Here is a 27,916-nt window from a genome sequence, read left to right on the forward strand (position 1 = left end):
AGATTTTTTTTCCCCAAGCAATTCATCAGTTTTTTGCAGAGATAGCAGCCCGGTACTGCTGCAGGTAAAAATAACACTAAACCTCAAAGGACCTTCATAACATCCTGAAACACTGCTGAAAATAAATGCATTCTGACTGGCACAAAGGAAGAAATATCTAACATTATAAAAAGAAAACAGGCCATTTAACAATCCCAAAAAGCAGTCATCAATAAAACAGAAATGGAGTCAGCCCTCTTTAATGCAACTGGGTTAACCATTAGAGCACGTCTGGAAGCCTTGAGAAGAATATTTCATCCTCAGAATACTGGAATGGAAAGTACATATGCAGGAATCCAGATTACGGCATCCATCAAGTGGGATGACAGCTGTGTGGTGGGGTGGGGTGTGGAGGAAGAGGTTTGTGTTAGTGGTTAAAGAGGATTATGTAATCCTCTTGAGATTTTTACGCTTGAACCTCCTAATGATGCATTACAGGGCTAAAGCAAAAATTCAAGTGCCCTACTTGTGTTTCAGCAATACCTCATGATCAGCCTGCATTTATTAGAATCCAAATAGATTATCATCATAAAATTCACTTTCAGAAAACTCACCAAACTGCTCTGCCTCACACTCCATCTCTTAACATAGCGCAATCTACTTTCAGGTGTGCTTTCATCTACAATTCTTAAACATCAAATCACGCAGTCATATTGATTTATGTTCAGTCAATCATTTTATGATGAAAATGTTTTGAAAGCAGGTTAAACAAGTATTTATATTGTTATTTTTGGTCCATACATCAAAGAGAAAGACCACCAGCCACTGTAAAACAAATAACAAGTTTAACAAAATTATCTTTATTTTTGTATGTCATTTCAACCACATTAGACTGTGTCCACCAGAGCATTTTTAGCCAGATGAAAACGCCCAGCCATGGGCTATCGAGAGTGCTTTAAATGTGCAGTGTTTACCAAGACCCACCAAGAATTAATTAAATGTCCCAATATTTTTCATATTAATGTTGTAGTCTGGAGATGTCATCTGGTACAGAAGACCAGCAATATTTGGTTCTCCATTGTTGTTCAGTCATTGTATAAGTAGAATGTGACAGTTGGTGATATTTGTCCCTCCTTTACTGTGATTGGGTAAAAAGGCATTGATGAGCACTGCTCATTAAGAGACCAGAAAAAAATAGCAAGCCCTCTGGCAAGTCACATGGCTAGCTAGCGTATTTAAATAAGTGGCGCTCTCATTGAAAACAATTCGAAAAAAATTCTAGCAGTAGGGGAAAAATTTTTGAGGGGGACACACTGCATTATTCCTCTTTGGCATTTGTATACAAAATAACCTGCAAATGCATGATGCTTCTTTGTACCCAATAATCACAAAACTAGTTTTCTCAAGAAAACAAATGGTTGGCAAGTTGTTGCTATGCAGCTGCTAATGTGTTCCGGACATTTTTAGAATGTTGCTATGTAGTTGCTAGGGTGCTTACCAGTATTTTGGCGTCTAGTTCGGGTACCTTTTTCATCCAAATCAATTGGCTCTTTGCCCATTTTAGGCAAAACTCATAAATTCAATTGCATCAAAGTAATAGTACACTCCGCAATATACACAATTTGAGGTTTCATTCATGCACATAGTCACACACTAATGTGGTACTTAGGTTTAAGGCTCGTTCACACAAAGAATGATTACTATACGGACAACTATTACATTTACTTTTAATCACTCAGCAGACCCTTTTCTCTAAATCGACTTACAAATGAGAACAATAGAAGAGATCAGACCATCAAGAGAGCAACAGTATACAAGTGATAGTCTTAGTTAGTCTAGCACAGTACATATAGGAAGGTTTTTCTTTTTTTCTACAACAGCTATTAGTTCTATTATAATAAATATTTGCATAATCATTTTCTGTTTATTTAATGTATGAGCTGCAGTTTTGTTGTCTGCCACTTAAAATGCTTAGGACTTTAGTGTTTTGAAGATATATTTAACCCTATACATACATATACATAATAGTTATGTATGCTTGTTCCAAAAAACAGCACTGATAACAGAGATAAACAAAACTATGCATGTAAAAACACTGTAAACCACTGACCTCTTTGTGCTGAACATTCTGGGTCCTTGTTATCCTGTGTTGGATATGTGACACAATGACAGCGATAGGCCAGCTCTATGGAGTGGACCTGTAGGTGGAGAGTACAGTTACAGGGTTAGGTTCAATCACCATCTTGTGGTATCAGGTTTAAAAAAAATCCAAGAAAAAATAACCTCATCTCTGAAAGGAGTGTGACCTGTATGGCTGAGAAAATTACAGCTGACCATCAACAGCCTTGAGCAAAATCTGAGGCAGCTCTGTACTTTCAACAGACAAGGTTTGTTTTCTGCCCACTATAATTACCAACCAGATGGTGTTTACCATGGAATTTGCTAGTAGATTTCTTGTCTACAATCTAAGGTTATGTTATTTAACCAAAGTGCAGAAGACGACATGTAAATTAATATTCACTCTTATAAAAACCGTTCCAAAAGGGGGTTTTGCAGAAATGCCATAGAAGAACCATTTTTGAGATAAAACCAATAAACCTTTACATGAACGGTTCTTAAAAGAACCATATTTGTCTTGTAAAACATTTTCCACTATAAATAAACTTTTGTGCAGTGGAAAGTTTCCATGGATGTTAAACTTTCTTATTAAAACCATTGATATAGAACCTTTATTTTGAGAGTGTTGTCCACTTTGGCTGATAACACTAGAACTAACTTTGTCCTAACTCAATTATATTTTCAATATTAAACCAAGAATCAGCTTTAATAGACCTGCCCTGAAGGGTATTAAAATGCTAAATACTATAAATCCTGTTTTTTTATCTCTATCTCTCTCTCTCTCTCCATTTAAATGCATAACAATGAATATATTAATATTCTTAAAATATTTGCAGACAGCTGCTAAAGCACAGGTCTAATTTCAAGACCAGCAAAGCCTGGCACTAGCTTGGGTCCCAAAACTTATTGTGATTGTCAAAATCTTTGTTAGTTAATGAGATCAGTGGTAAGATAAGACATATGTCAACCAGGGCTGCCCGTCCAAGCAGAGTGTATCAATAATGTACGAATACAACCTGTATAAGACGTAAATTGGTAAACCCTCTGCTTTTCTATTAGCCTAAATGTCAACCTTCCTCAACTACAAAGCATAGGTAAAAATCATTAGTATATCCAAGATTTTAATACATCAAGCTGAAGGAGAAGTGTTCAATCTCTGGGATGGGATTAGATTGGGAAAGCATGAAAGCAGCAGCCTTTACACAATGGACAGCAGGATATGCATGGCTTCTGGTCTTTATATTGATCAAATAAAATAAAAATGGGTATTGGGGACATTAACTGAAGACAATAATGGTTAACTTTATGAATGGAGATGGATTTTCCTTAATTAAGGATGACCTTCTGGCCATCTGGTTTCATTACAGTAAGACGCTGCACCAATAGACAACGGTAATCGTTGCGCCTGGGATAAAAACAGAACCAGTGCACTGTAATCAAATTGTCCATAACCATGACTAAACACTTAGGATCTCAGGCTAATGCATATAAAATAAATTCACTGTATTACCCTGCATGCATGAAGTCCATTATAGTTTGATTTCTGTCGAGCTGGTTTATAGTGGAGTCAAATTTGTTGCAGAATTTATGAACTTTGCAACACTGAAAAATCATTATTGAACTGAATTGTATCAGCATTGGACCTAAATGTGATTTGACAAGGTATAAATACAAAGTACACACCTTTGCATTGGACTAATCTCTAGTCACTAATGAGCATCATTAATAAGCATCTGGTCCATATAGTACACGACATCAGGGACATACCAAAGTAATTTGCTATATATGTTATTTGGATTATTTGCTAAGAGACCACGTTTTTTCGCTGCACCAATATAATATAGGGAAGAGGGGGATAAACAGTGCCACTTTAACTTACATTTCCCTCTAGGTATGAAGGAATGATATTGAGGTAAACTAACATGCTAACTGAAATGAATCACATTTCATATGCAGTCTTATTTTGCCGCACAAATTCATATCAAATTCAATATCTGTAAAACATTTGTAACAGCACTTGTGACATTAAAATAATTTATGATAATATTTCTAGCAACCATATTAATTAAACCTCTGACACAACAATAAATACTTAGTTTAATCATTTAAATATTAAAGAATTTACATGGTTTTGTTTTGACAGACTGATAATTCACCAACATGTATGAAAAATATTTTAATATATCTGAATACTTAAGAGGTGACAAAATTAATGTAGAAATTTTATTTCGACATGTTAAAAATGTTTTTAATCATAAAAATGCTTTATAACTTTCCTAATGTGCATGTATCAAATCACACGCAGGTGTATATGATGGCCACTTTCTAAATACAAATAGTGAAAATAAAACAATAATGAGTTTGCTAGATTAAATGGACAAAACTCTTACTTTTCTGATTATATAGGTTATGTTTTTAATTTTATTTTAATTCTATGGATAATTCTATGGAATATTTCAACAAATCTCCAGTCTACATTGGCAACTGATTTCAGTACTGGACAGCGACAATGATCCACAACACACCAACATTTACCAAGACTACAATTATATCCATCCACAAATCACATGATTTTCTTTCTCAGTCTTTTACAGATGCTTTTAACAGATGTTTGAATAATCTAAAGCATCTGGTCTACATTAAAATCTACTATGGCATCCTAAGAGACAAACATGATTCACTAAAAGCTCTTGTTGGAATACATGACGGCATTATTGAAGTGCAGCAGCCATGACCATGGAAGCACAATAAGCATCTTTATGTAATAAGGCGTATTTACAGCAAAACATGCACCCAGAACTCATCCACAGCTCTGTGCAGACTGCTCTTCGGTCATTTCAGTGGATCTTTAAAGCGTGTGTCTGAGCCAGGCAAACAGGACGTCATCCCTTTGGTAATTTATAGACAGCAGCTATCCACAGACATAATTCACTGGGTTTTTCCATGGCAGCTTTCCATGAGTGTCCGCCTGGATGTGAAAGCCCTGCTGCTCTGAGATCAATCAGTGAGAACATACCAACAGTGATACAGCATCCACAAACTGCTGCTTAATTAAATAATAATAATTCTGAGCCACTTTAACTAAAACAGAAAGCATTTTGATGATGTCAGACGATAAAACTAGTACTTTGAGATACACATACATACATATATATATATACACCATGGTATTACGATGATAGAATGGCTTTATATACATTCTATGCAAAATTCAAGGTCATACTTTGTTTAAAACTGCAGAAGGAGAAAGCTTGCATGTTTTCTTATAAAAAAGTGACAGTTTTTTGGTTTGTTTGTTTGTTTGTTTTGTTTTAACACAGTGATCTTTTTCTGAATTCTGAAACTGAATACTGAATCAGTGTTAATATCACATCGAGTCTTCCACAAAGACACAAACAAACGAACAATAAATAAATAACGGATGTGTTACTTTCTGGGTTCCTTATTAGCTCGAAAATAAATACTCGCATAATAAACAATACATTCATATAAAACGACATAGTACAATAAAAAACTTAGTCACCATTGTCACAATTTTCCTCAGAATGTCCTTCAAAACGCAAAAAAAGTCTCGTTATCTTTTTAGACGGTTTGTGCTGTCAATAGAAAAGGTCAAGTTCAAGTTAAATTTCCTTTTATGGGAACCCGTTTTTTTTTAAATCCAGACACAACAGCTTATTCGTATACTAAATAACATAACAGTCGTTTGAAATTAATTCGCGCTTACCTTAAGACAGTTAACGAGTCAGCATATGCAGGGAATGTTAAATTCATGTAACTTGTGTTTATGACTATCATACACTCTTTCCCAACATTAGCGTTCTGAGCGCGCTATTAATCACCCGGAACATACCATCACAACCTGAGGAATAGGGGTGTGGGTGCAACCAAAAAGAGACCTGGCCTGAGCACAGGGATGTGAAGGCTAAATACGTCACGGATATTTTCCAAGAATCGACCGACAGTTTGGAAATTTACATATACATGATATTCAAGAATAACTTAACAGAAAAGGCCAGGAATTATTTCAAAAGGTCCCAGATTTTCAAGCATATGTGCAACAACAACAATTGTTATTATTATTATTATTATTTATATTTTATTTCAATTTGATTCTGACCAAATCATTTTTAACAAAACTGCATAGAAGTCAGACTGTTATTATGAAAAGCGACTCAAGTTCACTAACCAGGCTATTGTTTATTTACTGTTTTCAGCAGCAGAGGGCTGCAAATATACTAACTATTTAACCTAATTCTGCATGGTTTTGTCCTGTAATCCTGTAAATATTGTTTTTTCCCTCTGTTTTTATTCTGGTGGCGGTGTCATGAGCATTTCTTGGTGTTAACGAATGCTACTTAAGCTGTTTGACCTCAATATAGACACACTTTCTAACAGGTTACTGAATGCTTCTGCCTTTTTATATATTTCTATAAGTTGATTCTTCCAGTAATAGTTTTTTGACCCGATTGTTGCATGTTATACTGTTCTAATATATTATTTTTATGATTAAGTTGTTTTTGAGTTATATGCATTAGTTACAGTTTTTCTCGATTGTTAAGACACATTTCTTGAAAGCTGCTCTTCTTTTCTCTAAACTGTGAACACAAAAGCCAATTTTCAAGCTACATTCACAAAACCTCAGACTCTTCTTGTAAACCCAAACTTTCACCTCAAAACAGTTCAATCTGTGCTCAAAACTGAACTATGTTGTCAAATCGTGCCCCGAGTCAATCAAAATTAAAGACACTACTGAACAGTCACTAAACACTACGTAGAAAAATAGAAAACACAATGCTCAGGACATGAAGCTGGAGAAATGAATGTTTATTGTTCACTGTAGGCTAAATGCATGTTGCAAAACAAAAAAAACCTGTGCATTTAGCACTTGTACAAAAAGACAAAACAGAAATCTTATGCGTTTGCCACTTGTGTACAGTAACCCCATGTAAAAATAAAGTACAAAAATATACAAATAAGTGTATTACTCAGCCACAGCATCATGTCTCGGTACCGGGTCAGGCCACAGCACTTCATCCACATCACAGGCCACATTTTGTCTGGCCAGGCAACGGGGGAAAAAACCCCTGGCAAAGGGTACTCTGTATAGCTGTTTCATGCGCAGTCTGTTGCGCTTGAGACACGATCAACAGCAGAGAGGCTGACACTGTTGATACCCTCAAAATTTACATGTTCCTCAATGATCTTCTGCTGAATTTCACTCAGTTTAATGGCATTGTTCTCACGGACCATATCAACAATTAGGGTCTCTTGGTGTGGGGAGAACACACCTGTCCTCCCACCCCCATGTGACAGTCTTTCAATTCTACAAAAAGAGAACATGGAGTTACAAAAAATGTACATGGAATAGGCCTACAAACAGTTAGACCAACCCTCCATTACAATATTACAGTACAGTGATGTACTGAAACATATTTACTTACAGTGTACTGTGGTACAATATATAGTATGTCATACAGTAATTGCTGTCAACATTTACATACTGTTCTATAATGTCAAAAAAAGGTAATTACCTGTTCTCTAAATCTTCGGATTATGGTGAACACCGTGAATCTACTGATGTTTGGTTGTGCCCTTTGTCCAGCCTCCCATATGCTCATACCATGGACAAGAACATGGTCAATCACAGTAGCTCTGAATTCATCAGATATTACTGTTCTTTGTCTTCGCTGACCACCTCGACCACCTCGATCTCCTCTCACACAAACTCTTCCTCTCAGATTTCTATCCATTGCAGGGCCTCACAAACCAGTGCTCTCTGAACTGGTTCACTGTATATGTTCCCTCACATCATTAGCCACAAGTGTGATCAATTTTGAGTTGTTGTGTTCAAATGGTGACATCTGTGCTTTATTTGTGTTTGACTTTTGTCACCTGTGCTCACCATTATACAGCACGGGTGCATCACATTGAAAATGTGTTGCCAAGTTGTGTCTAAACAGGTGAAAAGTGCTTATGGTTTTGCCAAAAGAGTGATTGATTCAATCAGTGGGTTCAGGCAACTGAGCATTTGGTTCAGACAATAGGGTTTAGTGTTTTAGCAATTGGGAAAAACTGTAAGCATATGTTATATGTATATTGTAAATATATTAGCCTACAAATTAATATCATGACTATTTCTATTATTTTCATTATAAAATCACTCTTTAAGCAAAATATATATATATATATATATATATATATATATATATATATATAGTATATCTGTTCAGTAACTTTTTGGATAAGTGGTGTCTGGCATTTGATTTTTTCTTAAAAGGTTATTGTACTTATGGTGCACAAGATCTTAGCTCTAAAGCAGTGTTATTTTAGTATCATTGTGATACTATTTTTAATTCGTTTTTATATATCCTTTTGAATTTTAGTAAAATTTTAAGTAATCGTGTTGTGTTGTGTTTTTGTCATTTAAAACAGAAGCATACATATATTTTAGTTAACTAGTAACCCTTCATTGAAGATTCATTATGTTGCATTGTTTTCCATTAAAATATGATTTAAAAAATGTACTCACCCTCAGGCCATCCAATATGTAGATGAGATTGTTCCTTCATCAAAACAGATTTTGGAAAATTTTACATAACATCTCTTGCTCACCAATGGATCCTCTGCAGTGAATGGGTGCCATCAGAATGAGATACCAAACAGCTGATAAAAAACATCACAATAATCCACAAGTAATCCACACCACACCACTCCAGTCCATCAATTAACACCTTGTATGTTTGTGAGACACAAATCTTCAAAACTTCACACTTTTCCAGTGAAAAGTCCTTTTGTCCTCTCACATCAAAATCCACAAACATATTTGTTTAGAACTGTTTTGGACTGTTTGATCTGTGCATATTTCTTGCCTGATTCAGACAAGATGCCTTTTCCATTGGAGAAAGTAATATTATGGATAGAGGACTTTTATTTTCACCAGAAAGAAAAAGATTGAGGTTAAAAATCTCTTAATGATGAATCTGTTTCTTATAAGCACACAGCTCTTTGCTTCATAAGATGTTCATTGATGGACTAGAGTGGTGTGGATCTCTTGTTGGATCATTGTAAGGGTTTTTGTGGACTCTCATTCTGACGGCACCCGTTCACCACAGAGGATCCATTGGTGAGCAAGTGATGTAATGCTAAATTTTCCAAATCTTGGATGACCTGAGGGTGCATATATTTTCAACAAATTTTGATGTTTGTGTGAACTATTCCTCCTTTTAAGTGATGTATGTATTCCCTTAGTTCCTGGCACAAACATAACCATGAATGTTTGTATTTAATTAAGGCAAGAAGAGGCTCAGCACATTGATGAGGAGCTGTTCAATGAGTACAGCTTCAGTGTGGATCAGTTGATGGAGCTGGCCGGTCTGAGCTGTGCCACAACTGTGTCAAAGGTACATCTGATACTCCATTACCATGCAGAAAGAACCAAATACAGCTATATGGTGCATTATACACATTAAAATCAGTTGTTTGCTTCATAGGGATATCCTCTGCAATCACTGCTCAAGAGTCCACATAGGGTTCTGGTGATCTGTGGACCAGGGAATAATGGTGAAGATGGGTTGGTTTGTGCTAGACATCTCAAACTGTTTGCGAGTTCATTTTATAGCTGAAAATAACCTTGCTGCACATATTATAAATCTCTCCTTTATTAAACCTAATATGAAGGTTTATTGACTTTATTTATATTGCATGTGAATCTCCCAGGGATATGTACCTTCTGTATTGTACCCTAAGCGCCCTAACAAACTGCTGTTCCATGAATCTTACCACCCAGTGTGAGAAGATGGATATATCCTTCCTGACAGAGATGCCTGAGGTACAACACAAACCCCAGAAATCAATACCACATCTTTTACACTTGTAGGGGGGCCAGATATTTTATCCCTCATAACGAAGGTTTCTTCTTTTCATTAATATATGATAAAATAATGTGCTAAATGTCCTCAGTGTACTAACTGTTCATATTTGCACACCCAGCTGACAGCTTAATATGATGTATTTTTTATATTTATATGTATATTTTTGTATATGTACACCATGGTTCAACAGTTTGGGGTCAATAGAAGTTTTATTTTTTTAAGAAATTAACTTTCTTATCCAACATGGATGCGTTAAATTGCTCAAATGTGACTTTAATGATTTACCCACAGAAATATGAAGCACCACAACTGTTTTCAACGTTGATAATAAGAAGAAATGTTTCTTGAGCACCAAATCAGCATATTAGAATGATTTCTGAATAATCTTGTGACACTGAAGACTGGAGTAATGATGCTGAAAACTTAGGCTTTGCATCACAGGAATAAGTTAAATTTTAAAATATATTAAAATAGAAAACATTTATTTGAAATTATTATAATATTTCACAATATTATTGTTTTTGACTTTCAGAAACATTAAAGTGCCCCTATTATGGGTAATGAAAGGTTCATATTTTGGTTTTGGGTATCACAAACGACAGGTTGACATGCATGTAAGGTCAAAAAACATTATCATTGTATTATAATATGCATTTATTTTTACCTTACTTGCTCAATGACTCCCAATCGATTCGCTCATCGGTTCATTTTTCCAAACCCCTCATTTGCATGACGCTAATCTGCAGTGATTGGTCCAGTTGGTCTTGTGAGTGTGTTGTTTTGTTTACAGCATTACCAGAGAAACCGCTTATACCGCTCCTCATGCTGTCTTTAGATTGATGTGATTGATGAACTGTATAATTTGGTGGTGGAAGCCATCTTTGGATTCAGCTTTAAGGGTGCGGTGCGAGAGCCATTTGGTGACATCCTCTCCCAACTAAAGAAAATCACTGTGCCCATTAACATTGACATACCTTAAGGTGAGAACACACACACACATCACAATGTGCAAGAAAGAATCTCTCATTTAATTGCAATATAAGCATTCAGTAGAAAATAATGTTTTAGGAGTTATGCATTAGCATTTATGAGCCAAGAGCATTTTTGTATTGTATAAAATGCCTGGTAATAGTAAGTCAACTAGTTTATCTTGTGACAAAGTATGTGTCATTTCTTCCACTCTTTAGGTTGGGATGTGGAGAACGGCTGTCCTGATGGGATTCAGCCTGACATGCTCATCTCCCTCACAGCCCCTAAGAAAGCAGCCAATCACTTCACAGGACACTACCAAAGTTAAAATTTTTAGATGGCATAAAAATGAATAAATAAATAAAGCTATAATTGTATGTTAATTAATAATTTTATAGACCAACAAGTCAGCACACACTTGGGCAGATGTGTAAAGCAAAGAACTGAAGTCCCACACGTTGATGTAGCTTTCATAAAATTCCTTATATTTATTAAAACAGCACCTTTTTGTGCCCAAATAAGGTCTTAAGACTAAATATTGCTGTATCAGTTAATATAATGAATTTTGCAAGTGGCAGCATGCAGTGTACTGTACAGGGCTTTTTCCTGTTTCTATAATGAATATTAAATTATTTGCTTGCATGAAAGAACTAAGATCTCACCCTTTTGGAAAATAAATGAAGAAAAATTGAATGCAAATATATAAACAATCCATAAACCATAGATTCCTTCCATGAGAAATGTATAACTGTAAAAAGACATTCTACACTGTGTACTTTCAATGTATCATTGATCAGTCCCAAATATTATTTACTCTGTTGTAAAGACTGAGGAGTTTAAATTTTTTTATCTAAAATTTATAGACCCGAAGTCTGTACTGAAATAGAAATTTTGTTCATTTCACACCATATAAATAGCTTTATAATACAGCACAACCGTTTGTGTTTCATCCAAAGTAATATACATTCATGTCTTGTCATAATTATCTTAATCTTACAGTTTCAGTTCCAATTGTTTACATCTTTTAAAAGTAAAAAACAAGCAACAAAACAATAACGCTAAAAAACGCTGGTCCCCTCTTTATTTTGTTCACTGATAAGACATCCAGTGATGGTCAAGCATGAAGAAATGCCTCTGTGCAGGTACGATGGGATCCATGTCACAGGTAAATGTCTTTGTTTTGCTCTTGATGCCTTTGTCTGGATGTTTATTCATCTGTTCAGGAGCTTTTACAGCAGGACTGTCTCTCCTCATTAAACTCTCTGGAGGGGCCCAGAGCTTGTCCCAGAGTCACTGCGCTGATCGAACCTCTGGTGACCTCTTTACTAGCAACCTTCTTGTGTATTTCTGATGGAGGAAACATAAATGAACATTGTCTTCATGCTTTTAAAGTCAGATAAAGTCAAGAATATTTACTATATGTCCTATACATATACTAGTGGCCAAAAGTTTGGAATAATTAGTATTTTTTTAATGATTTAGAAAGACGTCTCTTATGCTCAATAGGGCTGCATTTATTTGATTAAAAAAACTGTAATATTGTAAGATATTATAACTATTTCTATTTGAATATATTTTAAAATGTAATTTATTCCTGTAAATTCAGCAATCATTACTCCAGTCTTCAGTGTCACATGATCCTCCAGAAATCATTCTAATATGCTGATTTGCTTCTCAATTATTTATGATGCTTACTAAATATCTTAAGCAATCTTATTTAATCCAAACTTTTGGCTGCCAGTGTAAATCTCATAAAATTATAATCAGTAACTTGAAGTAAAAAGAAAACGCACCTGTTAGAACTTCAAGAAAGGCAGATTCAACATTAGTTGACTCTAATGCAGAGGTCTCCATAAAAAGCAAGCCTTTGGACTCTGTTTTATCAAATAAATAAATAATACTTTTAAAAATGAATGGTTAATCATTTAACATAACATATAACATGAGTATGTCTTAAAGGCAAAGCTCATTCAAAAACGAAAATTCTTACAATCATGTTGTTCTAATCTAAACCTTTCTGTTTTCTGCAAACAAAAAAGGAGATATTTTGAAGAATCGAAATAATATTAGACCCCACTGACTTTCATTATATATATATATATATATATATATATATATATAGTGTTTTTTGTGTTCTGCAGAAAAAAGAAAGTCACAAGGGTTTGGAACAACATGAGGGTATGTAATTGATGACACAATTTTGGATAACTTTCTCTTTGAGGGTTAAAATGTCTGAAACAAAGAGTTCTGAAATGCATTGACACCTGCAAAGACCTTAGCCTCCTCTGTTGGCACAGTGCGTACATTTCCCAGGTCACTTTTATTTCCCACAAGCATGACTACTATATGAGGATCAGCGTGGTCATACAGTTCCTTCAGCCATCGCTCGACGTTCTCATACGTCAGGTGTTTGGTGATGTCATAAACCAGCAGCGCACCCACGGCTCCCCTGTAATACCTACAAGAGACAAAAAACACTCATTACATATGCAGAAACAGGGTGGATATTGGCTCAAATTGTGCTTTGTGATCCAATATTTTGTTTCGAATGATGAGAAAGGTCCTTTTTTTATAATCATAACTTATCATTACTCATTACTTTTCACAGGTATTCATCTACAATAACATTTAAAAGGTTGGGGTCAGTACATTTTTAAGAAGTTAATACTTTTATTCAGCAAGAATGTATTAAACGGATTAAAAGTGACAGTAAAGAAATGTATAATATAATAAAAATGTAATTTCAAATACATTTTGAACTTTCTATTCATCAAAGAATCCTGAAAAACGTACACAACACCATTGAACAAAACTGTTTTCAATATTACTGATAATGAGAAATGTTTCTTGAGCAGCAGATCAGCATCTTTCTGTAGGATAATGTGACACTGAAGACTAGAATAATGATATTGAAAAATCAGCTTTGTATCATAGAAGTAAATTACTTTTTTTTTTTTACTTTTTAAATAATTATTATGTAAAATTACAGGTTGTAGCAATATTTCAGTGTATTACTCTTTTATTTTTACAGTAAATAAAATAAATAAATCAGCCTTGGTGAGCATAAGAGACATACTTACTTTTGTACTGTTATATTTTTAATTATTGCCCAGATTAAAAAAAAAAAGGAGTGGTTCTGGGTGTGATGCTAAATCAGTCACTACAAATTCCACACCCAGCATTATCTTAAATAAGGATTCATACATAGAACATACATAGATCAGATATATCCTTGTGGACAAATATTTTGAGCTAAGGAAATGAGAGACTTACGCTGAGGTAATCGCCCTGTAGCGCTCTAGACCTGCAGTGTCCCAGATCTGGGCCTTGATGGTAATACTATCCACTTGAATGGAGCGAGTGCTGAATTCCACCCCGATGGTTGTACGGCTGTCATGATTGAACTCGTTTTTGGTAAATCTTGACAGTAGGTTGCTTTTTCCAACCCCTGATTCCCCAATTAAAACCACTGAAAGACAACAAAAACCTTTTAGCTCACATTCATTAACTGACTTTTTCTTCTAATTCACAAAATTAATCAAATTCATGCCTCTAATAGAATCATAGGAAAAGAGGGTGACAAGACAAAATGACATGCTAAAGATTTATATAATTATCAATCGGACCGTAAAAACTGTCTGGGATAAAAAATGCTCTCCAGTCGAATGACTAAAACTTACCTTTGAAGACAAAGTTGTAGGCTAAATCTGTCCCCATGTTCAATCCTAGCAGTTATGTCTCAGTCTGTATTTAGTGCTTACGTGTTACTAGATCAAAATCCACTGGGAGGAGAAAAGCAGATGCTCAAGTTTCTGAAAAAGGTTTATCGATCCATTCTTATGCAGGTCTAAAGGCAGATTCTACACGGCTAGACTCTTCTTTGAGACAGTTTGGGTGGAGGAGCAGGTGAAACAGGTAGAACCACTGACACACACACTGGGAGTGACTTCACACTCTCTCACAAAACTGTTAAATCACAATTCTTTCTCAATACAACAGTACATGTATCCAGTCTGACATACAGCTGAGTCATAAAAAGCTGTCCTGCATCAACAAACCTGTCACATTCACAACTGACAGGTGCAGTTACTGTAAACATAAAATAAAGAGGGTTCACTTAATATGCCATGGCATATAAGCAAGGATGTCCTATCTAAATACGAAAGCTTTGAATGAAAATGCAGATTTACTTTATTTTGATGAAAATTTACCTGTGTGGGCTCATGTTAGATTGGTACGTCACACCTCTGCTGTCCATGCAGCCTTTGCATGTCAGTATTTTTGCATATTGTTGGGTATCTACAACTCATTGTTATATTAATAAACTGCATGTTTGATTTTAAGGACTGTTTTGTGACTTTTGTATGATAAACAACGTGTAACTGTGTGTATTGTGTTGCCACAGACGTCCTGTCAGTGTACAAACTAGGTTCTGAAACACCGTTTTACCACTGCTCTGACTCATTGCTTTAGCAATATTAAGAGAAAAGTAATTTCACTACAAAAAAAAGTGCAAAAAACGCAATAAATCAGAATTAAACAGCCACAAACCGTGACGGTTCATCCTCCTGTCCTGCGGGCGGCAGCACTGCGCTCATGCGGCTCTGAAGTGTTGTATTGAATCGCGAATCTCTACAGAAGAAAACGAATCACTTCCGTTAGCACGCGCCGGGTTCATCATGGCGGCGGGCCCGATTTCAGAACGAAATCAAGGTAAATTTAATCAAAATAAACTCGTAGGAATACTTTAATGCATTGTATTTAGGACAATAAACGTATTGTATAACTATGGAAAGATTTAAGCTTTTCATATATATTCTCGATTAGCCTTCAATTCCTTCAAAAATGCTTGCTAAAAGCAATTAACAAAGACCCGTTTTGGTTTTTATTTAGATTGAGTGTGTCAAAGTAATATAATACATGTGTATAAATACTATTAGTAGTAGAAACAATCAGCAAAATGTGTATTTTATTTTATACTTGCCTTATCTTTGTGTCATTTGTATCTTTATCATTCTCTCCAGTGCAATAGTTTTCATGTTTATTTCTTTATTATTTCAGATGCCACTGTATATGTGGGAGGTCTTGATGAGAAAGTCTCTGAACCTTTGTTATGGGAGCTTTTCCTGCAAGCTGGTCCTGTTGTAAACACACATATGCCCAAAGACAGGGTGACAGGACAGCATCAGGGTGAGTTCACTTATTTCTGAGCCTTTAGAGAGAGATAAAAAAATTTTTTTTGCTTGATTTTAAGTTTATATCTCTCTATTCTGCAGGTTATGGCTTTGTGGAGTTCCTCAGCGAAGAGGATGCAGACTACGCTATAAAGATCATGAATATGATCAAGCTTTACGGCAAACCCATCCGAGTCAACAAGGCTTCGGCACACAACAAGAACCTCGACGTCGGCGCCAACATCTTCATCGGCAACTTAGACCCTGAGATCGACGAGAAACTGCTTTATGACACTTTCAGCGCTTTTGGCGTGATCCTTCAGACGCCAAAGATCATGCGAGATCCGGACACTGGTAACTCAAAGGGTTACGCTTTCATCAACTATGCCAGTTTTGATGCCTCCGACGCAGCTATCGAGGCCATGAACGGCCAGTATCTCTGCAACCGGCCCATCACTGTTTCATACGCCTTTAAGAAAGACTCAAAAGGCGAGAGGCACGGCTCGGCTGCAGAGCGCCTCCTGGCCGCCCAGAATCCACTTTCACAGGCCGATCGTCCCCATCAGCTTTTCGCAGACGCTCCACCACCTCCCACCCTTTCTACACCGGTCATGACCGCCCTCGGAGCAGGGATTCCTATTCCAGGTTAGTTGAAGAGATAGTCGACCAAAAATGAAAATTGTTTCATTTAATTATCCTCATGTTGTTCCAAACCCATAAGACTTTGGTTCCTCTGTGAAACACACAGTTTTTATGAAACCTGAGAGGTTTTTGTCCTGTCACTGAAAGTCAAGTCACCTTTATTTATATAGTGCTTGATACAATACAGATTGTTTCAAAGTAGCTTCATGGTACAACCCTCTACGCACACCTTGGCAATATAATCGCCATTGGCTAGTAAAATTTTTAGTTTACTCGCCAGACTGATATACTATTTTACACACACACACACACACACACACACACACAGATGAGGCGATGAACTGTCGGATTCTTGAATATTAATCACGTTCTTTGCGTTCGGTCGAACTGATTTGCGGAAATCAAAACAGAGATGGTAATAGATCGGCGCCAGCGAATAAACATTTACATTTAATCATTTAGCAGATGCTTTTATCCAAAGCGACTTACAAATGAGAATTGACAAATGTACAAATATACAAATGTTAAACTAGTGCAGATACTAGGCCACCTATAAGTGTCATCAAAATTACAATAGTACAATAAACTAATATATAATTTATATAAAATAATTCCCTTTTGGGGAAGAAAAGGATACTACACAACTCGTAATTCATTATGAACACATGGGAGTCTAGCTTTATGGTACACAACTTTTAAAGTATCATGTTTTAATTAATTTGTTACATTTGTATTTTTAATGTAGCCTATGTGTACGTTAGAAGTACCATTCTGGCAGTGAGAACGATCTGGAACTAAATGAAGATTAATGTTTTGGCATACGATATGTTTATTTAACCAATCAGATAAAAGTAAATTGAGAGTCAGCAGAGCCTCATGTGATTGGCTACAAGAAGGTGGTGCACCCGCCCTCTCCTTCACGCTTGCAAATCTCAGTCAGTGAGAGAATCGTGCCAAAATTGTAAGCACAGAGAAAAGAAAGATGGAGCTGTACATATCGGTTTATTTCGGGAACTTTTTGCCACACATGCACAGCATGTCATTTAGACATTTGCAACAGTAAGTTTTTTCACACACACAGACTGGTTCTATGCAGTTGATCTGTTTTGCAGTTCTTTAAAGTTTTTAAAGTCAGAGGCATGCAGATCATATTTATTTTGCTTTAGCATGAAGCTGAAATGTCAAAACATTAGAATTACACTTCTGAATGACAGTAAAAGGCTGCAAATTCTTTTTTCTTACGCTTGAAACGCATTTTACACCTTCACAAAGCTTATCTTGCGCATGCAAATTTAATTTACGCTTACAGTTTTATGTACACTTGCACAACTCCTACCCTGCGTATGCAAATCTTTATGACGTCATTTTAACTCCATAGATTAAACAATAACAGAATTTTCATTTTTGTGTAAACTAGCCCTTTAATGTAAGGATCGTGGAACAAATATGTTTCCTCTTATTACAGGTACAATAATAAAAAAATAAATATGTGTGTGATTTATTGCTCTTGCAGGAATGCCACCTCCTGGTGCTTTTCCACCTGTTCCTCCTCCTGGCACAATGCCTCATGGGATGCCACCCAATATGCCCATGCTTCCTGCACCAGGTACTCCTGCATCACAGGCTGGCGGCGGAGGACCCCCGCCAGGACCACCGCCCTTCCATCCCGCAGGAATGAATCCACCAGGAATGCCTCCCATGCCGATGCCTCCATCAGGACCTCCAGGAATGGGGCATCCTCCACCTGGATCTTCTCAACAAAGAGCGCCACCTCCACCCGGCATGCCTCCTCCTCCACCCATGGGTGTCCCTCCCAGAGGACCGTTCGGTCCCCCAATGGGTACGTGTGTGAAAAAGTGCCTTGTATTGCTTTTAAACTGAAGCAAAATAAATGTAATCTCTTAAGCAATAGTTCTTGCCCTTTTTTACAGGTCCACCAATGCATCCAGGTATGAGGGGACCTCCTCCGCCAATGCCACCTCCAGGTTATGGTGCTGGCCCACCCAGACCCCCACCCTTCGGCTTTCAGAGAGGGCCTCCCTTGCCGCCACGTCCTCCTGCACCACTGAGGGGTCCAGTGAGACCACCAATGCCTCCCTAAACCCTAATGTGAAGACCTTTTTGAAAGCTTTGTCATTTTTAATTTACATCCTGTACTTTGATAGATGGATCTCTTGCTGCTTTGTATACTGATTTCTTAATTTTGGTCAATGTATCTATTCAGAATTAGCGAGAATAAACATTTTTATATAACTGTGTCATTTTATTTCTTTTTATTTTATTTGAAGTACTGTTTTAAGTACAGTGAAAGTGACATGACTTACAGCCAAATATGTTAACCCATACTCTGAATTCATGCTCTGCATTTAACCCATCCAAAGTGCACACACAGCAGTGAACACACACCCGGAGCAGTGGGCAGCCACTTATGCTGCAGCACCCGGGGAGCAGTTGGGGGTTCAGTGCCTTGCTCAAGGGCACCTAAGTCATGGTATTGCCTGCCTGAGCATCCTTTGGATTATGAGTCCAAATCTGTAACCATTACGCCATGACTTCTGAACTTTCTATTAAACAAAGAATACTGAAACTGTGTCAGGGTTTCCACAAAAATGTAAAGCAACTGTTTTCAGAAAACTGCAGAAAATCTGAAAGGTTTCTAAAGGACCATGTGACAGTGAAGATGGGAGTAATAATGCTGAAAATTCAGCTCTGCGTCACAGAAATAAATGACTTTTTAAAATATATTAACTTGGAAACATTGACTTTAAATTGTATTATTACACAAAGTCACAGTTTTAATGTATTTGATCAAATAAACAAAGCCTTGGTGAGCAGAAGAGACTTCAAATCAACATTAACATTAAAAGAAATCTGATTCAGTCTTGAAAAATCACACACCCATTTGATGTCGTGGTGTGCACAATGTTCTTTTACTGGGTTGTTTGTAACATGAGCAACAGAAAATGTACGCAGAAGCCACGAATTGATCATTATAATATTTTTAATCAAAAATAAGTCAAAAGCTTTATACATCACTTAAGCACATAACGCAAGTGGGGGAAACACTAAGCTCAAGATTTTTCATTTACACCACTGTAGCTCCATAAACTGTAGTGCCAGTATATTACTGTGTGAGGATGGTTTTGTCTAAAAATAGAAACATTCATCATTTTATGAATGGTTTAAAAAGGGCAAATAATTACATAATTCCTTTGCGAGAAGTTTATGCATCTCAGCTGCTTAAAACTGACCATTTCTGCTGAGGTTACTACAAACATCACTTACTACAACTATATTCTGTTTTATAGACAACATTTGATTACATTTAAATCACTTCGGATCTTGCCATCTATTGCAGATATCAGTAGGTCAGATACTCATGCACCTCAGAAACCACTTAGTTTTTCATAACTCAGGGAGGGCACAATTATGCATTTTAACATACAAAACCCTGACACTGAATTTAACTTTTTACATTTGTGAAAGCTTTTTTTCTTTGTCACTTTGCACAAGGGCTCTCAACTTAATATTCAAAGTAATTAAACATACACAGGCAGAGAGCCTAAAGAAAATATGATACACAAGGAATGTGAGTTAAATGTTAAATGAATGGGAATTATGCTTTATACCCACTGAAACAAATACCATATATGCAATAATTAATGTAGAATCCTTAATGAGTGAAACTAAACATGTCCAAAGGCACTTTTAATTAACCTATAGACTTTTAAATCGCCCTACAGGGGAAAAAAAATTAATAATTGACTACAAATCAAAGTCTTGAAATTGGTGCATTATTTTACATCCAATGCATAGAGCACGACACTGCTGCATTCTGAGAGGAATCATTGTTTAATTTCAAAAGCAATGAAACTAATAGTCTGAATAAGGCAGCTACATTTCTAGGGGATCTCAAAAAACATACAGTTTGCAAAGAGTTCCATCCTGAGTGATACTGTTTTGAAGAACCCCATCTAGGACAAATCAGGGGTGACCACTTTTAAGGACACTACAGATACAGACTCCCATAAACAATAATTTTCCCTGGTCGTGTGTGTGTGTGTGTTTGTGCATATGATGCACATTGTGGTTGTTTCTTTGTGAACTTTCATTTGAAGCAAGAAACATTAACCTGAACAGGACAAGGAAATAAATTACAAAAAGGACTTAACTGCAAAAAAATCCAAATGAACCAAAGCAAAACCGTGCTGATGCACTCTTTGGTTGCTTGAGCACTGAGTCCACGCTCTTTTATGAAATGACCTCCGTGTGACCTGCCGTGGCTTCCACTAAAGTGATCTGCTCATCCGCAGAGTCGATCTCTTCTGTTTTGATGACTACGCCACCATCTGAAAACATGACTACTTCCTCTTCTGCCTCCGTTGTTTCTTCAAAACTAACCTCTTCCTGCACAAACACGACTTGCTCCTGGTCCAGGGCTGTTGTGCCGTTGGTCTGTTCGTTTTCCATGGCTTCCAGTTTCATGCGGTACTCCTCTGCTTCCTGCTCTTTGCAGAGCAACTGCTGGCGATAGGACTGCGCTTTTCTGTTGGCTTCCTGTAACTGCCACTGGAGATGCTCCTGGAGATTAAAGAAAGATGATGAAGATCAAGATGGAGTGGGGTTTTTTCCTCAACATCTGGAGGTTTTGCTCTTAGGGTGTTTTTTACATTTAGTTACACTCACTGTTTCACTGGTCTCTGCATTATTGGATGAAACGTCGATTTTCCTTTTACGGGCTGGAGGTTCAGAGTTATCTACCACTTCCTCTGTGATTTGATTGGCTGGAACTGCCAATACTAATAAAAAATAAAAAAAAGAGGAACACCTTTAATTACAGAAAGTACAAGCCTACAGTGAAAATATACTGCATCTGAAAAAAAAAAAGGTAAGAAAAAATTAAAACATTAAAAATAAAGAAATGAATACCTTTATTTAGCAAGGATGCATTTATTTGATCAAAAGGGACTGCAAATTACTTTTATATTGTTACAAAAAAGGGTTTCAAATGCTTTTCTTTTGAACTTTCTAATAATGAAGGAATCCTTAAAAAATGATTTAATTTTTTTTATAATAATAATAAATGTCTTGAATACATTGTATATACACTGGAGTAAAGGCAGCTTTACCATCACAGGAATAAATTACATTTTAAAATATATTCAAATAGAAATAGTTATTTGAAATTAATGCAGCTTAGAAGAATATACAATGTCATTTTTTTGGTGACTTTGTATACTCACAATAAAAAAAAAAAATCTAATACTGTATTTTTTTCCCCTCTGTAAATATTACCTTTATTCTTAAAATATTCAGACTTTATTCTGGTAATTTTGACTATTTATAAAAAAAAAAAAAAATTTAAAAAAAAAAATTTAATAAAAAAAGAATTTTTATTTTATTCTAAAATTATTTTGACTTTATTCTCATAATCTTGATTTAGATCGACAGATAGCACTAAATTGCTGTCATAAGATAACTTTTTGAAATATGAAACATTTACAGACCCCAAATTATAATCTAAAACTGTTACATTGAGAAGTTCTCTCCAAAATCTAAAATAAGAAAAGTTAGTCATACCTTGTCGTCCATCCTGCATTGTGACAAAGAATGGCTGGCCGAGTCCATTTGTCTGCAGATTTCCATGTTGATCTGTTAATATGGTTATGACCCTCTGACCTGATTCATTCACCACTTGCTGGATACTCGAGTCCAACGCACTGACAGCAATGGCCTCCTCTGTGTCACCTAACCATAAAGGGAAAACAGAAACCAAAAAGCAGCGGTTGGTTTAATTACTATTTAAGAACAGAAAATATCCATCAGTGTTCATATTGCATCATTCCATTCTGTACTTATTTTCTAGTCAACTTATCATACCAGAGTTGGTTTTGATCAAGTCAGTGAGGTTGACGACTCCCCCTTGGATGTTTGGGACGCCCTGAATGATGAACTGTGGGGTGGAGCTGCCGTTTATGATTGACGCTTCGGCATTCCTGTTCACCTGATTCTGCATTCCCTCCTGAAACACACAAAGAGGATCAGTCATCTTTAACATTTCCTAAACCATTCTCTAATATTTTTCAGTTTTCCATGAACATGACAAACCTGTAGCAGTTGCACAAGTTCAGCGTGCTGTACGTCGACAGCGATATCAAAAGCTGATTTGTCAAACTTGCTGAGGGCATGTACATCAGCGCCATGTTTGACCAACAGCTCTGCGACGTTGTGATGGCCGTGCTGGGCTGCCCAGTGAAGAGCCGTCATCTTCAACATGTCTTTGGCATTGATATCAGCACCACTCTGAAACATTTAAGAGACTTGTATCAGTCTCCTCAGTGGACAAACTGAGATTACAAATATTTTCAGTACATTATAAAAAGCATTACAAAAGACAAGCATTGTCTTACCCTGATTAACAAATCCACAATGACCTCATGGCCCTCTGTGGCTGCCATGTGCAGAGGGGTCCTGTCTACTTTGGTTCGGGCATCTCTGCTGACACCCGCCCTCAGGAGCACTTCCGCAGTAGAGTAATGACCATGCTGGGCTGCTAAATGTAATGGAGATGTTCCAAGCTGCAAAAAAAAAACCAAATGAAAACACCCCAAAGTAATTAGTAGGCCTGTGTACGTGTACACAGGGATTGCAACTGCACATAATTCTACTGATTCCTGCCGCAAACATTTCAGTGTGAAAGACGCTCGGCACAGATAATGGAATGTATCACTTGCATATGCTTTTGAGTCTCAATTCAAGTGCTCAATTCAATACTCTGTGAGACCCCTTTCTGCGAGCTCACACCCAAAGCGTGCGCACATAGAGCCGCATCTGAGAGCACGCGAATACAGAATGAAGTTGTGTTGCACCTTATTGCACATAAATGGCCAAATACATACAAAATCGTGTCAAAGTGGCCGTCTTGTGTATTCACCTAAACAGTCGATTTATACTAAACATTGTTGGTATATTGACATTAAGTGAATGTAAACAGTTGAGAAACAGAACTTACAGTTAGATCCGTCTTAAAGAGACAGCAACCCAAATAAACCTGCCGTTGTCTGTCATTAATGTTTATTTATACATTGAAGACTAAGCAGTGTTATTTTTAAAGTTAAACAGATTATGCAGTTTCTGTGGTATTTCTGTACCTTAATATTACTGTTATACCTATCTGAAAAACTTAAAGCACAGTTAATTTTAGTTGTATCTTATTATTGTATTCGTTTGTGCCATTGCTTGTCATTTAATCATTATTATTACTGACTGTTTACTTTTCAGAGAAAATCAATTCAGAGTTTGAAATCAATATTATTTTACGTATCTTCCTCACAATATAAATATGAATCAACATCATTATAAATTGTAAAATACAAATACACTGGGTGACGAAATATTTAGGTTAGATGATTGTAGTAAAAAAAATACCCTAACTCCCCTCTAAAATTACAAAAATTCCCCCCATAAGAGCCACCTAAAGGGGGAATTCCTCCCATTTTCCAAAACAAAATTCAGGCACCGAGTATGTATCTTTGCAGCTAAAGTTTAGCTGGGAATATGACTTTTCCAGGCTTGAAAAAACAAAACAAAAAAAACGAACAACTCAGATACAGATATTTCAAAGTTTTCTAAATATCATATGCATTAATGGAGGCCATAAAAATGTAGCAAGTTTAATAGGATCGGTCTACACTGTACAAGCACAGAATTTGGTGGGGGGGGATTGGGGATCTATTTTCATTAAAGGATATTGTATTATCTGTATAATGTCAATGCAACAAATATGGTATAATTCCCTTCATATTCTACATGAAGGTTTTATGAAGGTAAATAAGATTTTTAAAATATGTCAATAATTTGTTCTCTAAATGTAAGTGTCTAGTAGCGACGCTTCAACATTTGAAAATACAACTTCTAATAGATCTCAATTACATTTTTAATTCATTTTACACCAAAATACTGCAGTTAGTTTTTGTAGTAATGCCTTGTAGAGCACTGCGATTGTAAACTGTCACATGCAAACAATGTCAAAGACCATTTTTCTTAAAAGGCAATGATATCACTGCTTTGTTTATTGACTGTCTCTTGTGAAGACTCATAACATTATTAATAACATGACCAACCCAGTCTGTAGTGAACGGAGCTCCGTTGGCCATCAATGTCCTGACCTCATCATCATGACCGTTCCGAGCTGCTTCTAGAAGACGCTTTCCCAAATCCACCAACGACATCTAGGCAAAGACAGACATTATTATGCATGTGTATATATTTACATTTAATCATTTAGCAGATGCTTTTATCCAAAGCGACTTACAAATGAGAACAATAGAAGCAACCAGACCAAAACAGTATACAAGCATATACATATACATAAACATATACAGGCAAACAGTATACAAGTGCCATGACAAGTCTCAGTTAGTCTAGTATAGAACACGTAGCCGGTTTTTTTTTTCCAAGTATATGATAGACAAGGATAGAAAAGGTAAGTGTTAGTATTAGTTGGTTATGTGTGTGTGTGTGTGTGTGTGTGTGTGTGTGTGTACAGTCGTGGCCAAAAGTTTTGAGAATTACATAAATATTGGAAATTGGAAAAGTTGCTGCTTAAGTTTTTATAATAGCAATTTGCATATACTCCAGAATGTTATGAAGAGTGATCAGATGAATTGCAAAGTCCTTCTTTGCCATGAAAATTAACTTAATCCCAAAAAACCTTTCCACTGCATTTCATTGCTGTCATTAAAGGACCTGCTGAGATCATTTCAGTAATCGTCTTGTTAACTCAGGTGAGAATGTTGACGAGCACAAGGCTGGAGATCATTATGTCAGGCTGATTGGGTTAGAATGGCAGACTTGACATGTTAAAAGGAGGGTGATGCTTGAAATCATTGTTCTTCCATTGTTAACCATGGTGACCTGCAAAGAAACGCGTGCAGCCATCATTGCGTTGCATAAAAATGGCTTCACAGGCAAGGATATTGTGGCTACTAAGATTGCACCTAAATCAACAGTAGGATCAACAACATCAACAATAGGATCATCAAGAACTTCAAGGAAAGAGGTTCAATTCTTGTAAAGAACGCTTCAGGGCGTCCAAGAAAGTCCAGCAAGCGCCAGGATGGTTTCCTAAAGAGGATTCAGCTGCGGGATCAGAGTGCCACCAGTGCAGAGCTTGCTCAGGAATGGCAGCAGGCAGGTGTGAGCGCATCTGCACGCACAGTGAGGCCAAGACTTTTGGAAGATGGCCTGGTGTCAAGAAGGGCAGTAAAGAAGCCACTTCTCTCCAAAAAAACATCAGGGACAGATTGATCTTCTGCAGAAAGTATAGTGAAAGGACTGCTGAGGACTGGGGCAAAGTCATATTCTCAGATGAAGCCCCTTTCTGATTGTTTGGGGCATCTGGAAAAAGGCTTGTCCGGAGAAGAAAAGGTGAGCGCTACCATCAGTCCTGTGTCATGCCAACAGTAAAGCATCCTGACACCATTCATGTGTGGGGTTGCTTCTCATCCAAGGGAGTGGGCTCACTCACAATTCTGCCCAAAAACACATAAATAAAGAATGGTACCAAAACACCCTCCAACAGCAACTTCTTCCAGCAATCCAACAACAGTTTGGTGAAGAACAATGCATTTTCCAGCACGATGGAGCACCGTGCCATAAGGCAAAATTGATAACTAAGTGGCTCGGGGACCAGAATGTTGAAATTTAGGGTCCATGGCCTGGAAACTCCCCAGATCTTAATCCCATTGAGAACTTGTGGTCAATCCTCAAGAGGCGGGTGGACAAACAAAAACCCACTAATTCTGACAAACTCCAAGAAGTGATTATGAAAGAATGGGTTGCTATCAGTCAGGATTTGGCCCAGAAGTTGATTGAGAGCATGCCCAGTCGAATTGCAGAGGTCCTGAAAAAGAAGGGCCAACACTGCAAATACTGACTCTTTGCATAAATGTCATGTAAATGTCGATAAAAGCCTTTGAAACGTATGAAGTGCTTGTAATTATATTTCAGTACATCACAGAAACAACTGAAACAAAGATCTAAAAGCAGTTTAGCAGCAAACTTTTTGAAAACTAATATTTATGTAATTCTCAAAACGTTTGTCCACGACTGTATTTGCAATCGGTCCAGAATCTATCGTGCACAGATTTCGACGTGCCGTTTGCGTTTATTTTTCATAGGATGTTTAAAAACACAAACTAGTGCAGTAAACAGCAGAGCAATGTATTTGTAAGTAAACAAGCTGATATTCAACAAAAATGACTAAATGAACAACTGCTTTCCTGCCCATATCATTAGAAAATAAGTAAAGGAAACCGACAGAAATAACACCGACCGTATGAATCTTATCACAACAAATCCTTAAGAACACATACATAAAAACACATGAAATGCATCAGTGGGTGGACATCTAACGGTGGTTTTAAAGCTCGTATTTTACATGTTAAACTCGTGTGCCATGTGGAGTCAAATATAGAGCCGAGCTGATACGCACATCCTCCATCTGCGCCACAAACAAACTGATGAGATCTGGGTATAGTGAACTTACCTTTATACCCTGTCTGTCGGACGTATATTGGGTGATATTAAAGCACTATATAGTTCTCTCCGCTGTATTTCTAAACTGGCTGAACAACATAAACATGTCTGTGCGTTTAAAGCGCATTCAGATATGGCGGCTGCTTTAACCCCGGAAATAAAAGCGAGCCGTTCAGACCCAGTGGAGATGTCTAAAAACCTAGTATGCTGCCTAAGCAAACAGCATGCTTTGGCCTACTAGATGCGGTTTAACCCCATAAATCCTGCACGAGCCTATGATGCTCAAAATCCTGACTATAGTCAGCTCACTTGGTTTTGAGACACAGCCTACTATTCAACTGCACTATAGATAAAAAAATATATATTGTACGTGTATATAATACGTGGGTTTTATGTTTAGGTCTACTTTTTCCGCTATTGCTTATATATAAGTTACATATTAGCCTTCCATAAAATATGAAGTTGAGATTTAGAAGTGTATAATTGTATAATTTGCATTGTGTAATACAATTGTACAAATAAGAGATGTATAATGTGCTGGTAATAATTTTTTGTCTGTTTCTGACTATTGATGTATAGAAATTTATAAGTCTTTATCTTGACTGTGATGCAAATGGATAG

General features: G+C 36.6%; 4 protein-coding genes and 1 pseudogene across 6 annotated transcripts in view; 2 read left to right on the top strand and 3 right to left on the bottom strand.

Annotated features, from left to right (window-relative positions):
• Positions 1-5,943, bottom strand: part of LOC132104017 (oxidation resistance protein 1-like) — a 45,872-nt gene extending 39,929 nt beyond the window's left edge. For both annotated transcript variants that reach the window (XM_059509175.1, XM_059509174.1), the window contains exons 1-2: positions 5,825-5,943; positions 2,090-2,177 (exon numbers count right to left, since the gene is read on the bottom strand). In XM_059509175.1, the coding sequence (XP_059365158.1) occupies positions 2,090-2,106 (17 nt within the window). In that variant the 5' untranslated portion in view covers positions 2,107-2,177; positions 5,825-5,943. The remainder of the gene's footprint in view (positions 1-2,089; positions 2,178-5,824) is intronic.
• A 1,156-nt stretch (positions 5,944-7,099) lies between these two features.
• On the top strand, positions 7,100-11,268 carry LOC132104849 (NAD(P)H-hydrate epimerase-like; annotated as a pseudogene).
• Positions 11,269-11,878: 610 nt separating this feature from the next.
• LOC132104020 (ras-related protein Rab-25-like) lies at positions 11,879-15,515 on the bottom strand. 2 transcript variants are annotated; one of them, XM_059509180.1, is made up of 6 exons: positions 15,492-15,515; positions 14,621-14,722; positions 14,214-14,409; positions 13,205-13,398; positions 12,734-12,814; positions 11,879-12,287 (listed from the first exon to the last, which is right to left on the bottom strand). In XM_059509180.1, the coding sequence occupies exons 2-6, from the start codon at positions 14,655-14,657 to the stop codon at positions 12,160-12,162; spliced, it is 636 nt and encodes a 211-aa protein (XP_059365163.1). In that variant the 5' UTR covers positions 14,658-14,722; positions 15,492-15,515; the 3' UTR covers positions 11,879-12,159. The 2 variants fall into 2 exon arrangements, with proteins under 2 accessions (XP_059365163.1, XP_059365162.1); XM_059509179.1 differs by lacking the exon at positions 15,492-15,515 and having other exon boundaries at positions 14,621-14,839.
• Positions 15,498-19,009, top strand: LOC132104019 (splicing factor 3B subunit 4-like). The gene is made up of 5 exons (XM_059509177.1): positions 15,498-15,653; positions 16,002-16,130; positions 16,217-16,759; positions 18,270-18,596; positions 18,688-19,009. The coding sequence occupies exons 1-5, from the start codon at positions 15,620-15,622 to the stop codon at positions 18,855-18,857; spliced, it is 1,203 nt and encodes a 400-aa protein (XP_059365160.1). The 5' UTR covers positions 15,498-15,619; the 3' UTR covers positions 18,858-19,009.
• A 730-nt stretch (positions 19,010-19,739) lies between these two features.
• On the bottom strand, positions 19,740-27,466 carry LOC132104018 (GA-binding protein subunit beta-1-like). Its single transcript, XM_059509176.1, has 8 exons — positions 27,306-27,466; positions 24,880-24,987; positions 23,167-23,334; positions 22,865-23,059; positions 22,637-22,778; positions 22,337-22,504; positions 21,443-21,555; positions 19,740-21,337 (listed from the first exon to the last, which is right to left on the bottom strand). The coding sequence occupies exons 2-8, from the start codon at positions 24,985-24,987 to the stop codon at positions 21,008-21,010; spliced, it is 1,224 nt and encodes a 407-aa protein (XP_059365159.1). The 5' UTR covers positions 27,306-27,466; the 3' UTR covers positions 19,740-21,007.
• Positions 27,467-27,916: the final 450 nt, after the last annotated feature.

This window comes from Carassius carassius, chromosome 25 (genome assembly GCF_963082965.1).
Source record: "Carassius carassius chromosome 25, fCarCar2.1, whole genome shotgun sequence".
Lineage (NCBI taxonomy): Eukaryota > Metazoa > Chordata > Actinopteri > Cypriniformes > Cyprinidae > Carassius > Carassius carassius.

Excerpts from the sequence above, each read along its gene's own strand:
- LOC132104018 (XM_059509176.1), bottom strand. The coding sequence starts at position 24,987 with ATGTCGTTGGTGGATTTGGGAAAGCGTCTTCTAGAAGCAGCTCGGAAC. Across the intron at positions 23,335-24,879 it reads CTCCGTTCACTACAGACTGG|CTTGGAACATCTCCATTACA; the intron begins GTTGGTCATGTT and ends TTTTTTTTGCAG. Across the intron at positions 22,779-22,864 it reads AACTTGTGCAACTGCTACAG|GAGGGAATGCAGAATCAGGT; the intron begins GTTTGTCATGTT and ends TGTGTGTTTCAG.
- LOC132104019 (XM_059509177.1), top strand. The coding sequence starts at position 15,620 with ATGGCGGCGGGCCCGATTTCAGAACGAAATCAAG. Across the intron at positions 15,654-16,001 it reads GATTTCAGAACGAAATCAAG|ATGCCACTGTATATGTGGGA; the intron begins GTAAATTTAATC and ends TTATTATTTCAG. Across the intron at positions 18,597-18,687 it reads ACCGTTCGGTCCCCCAATGG|GTCCACCAATGCATCCAGGT; the intron begins GTACGTGTGTGA and ends CCTTTTTTACAG.
- LOC132104020 (XM_059509180.1), bottom strand. The coding sequence starts at position 14,657 with ATGGGGACAGATTTAGCCTACAACTTTGTCTTCAAAG. Across the intron at positions 14,410-14,620 it reads CTACAACTTTGTCTTCAAAG|TGGTTTTAATTGGGGAATCA; the intron begins GTAAGTTTTAGT and ends GTTGTCTTTCAG. Across the intron at positions 13,399-14,213 it reads TACAGGGCGATTACCTCAGC|GTATTACAGGGGAGCCGTGG; the intron begins GTAAGTCTCTCA and ends TGTCTCTTGTAG.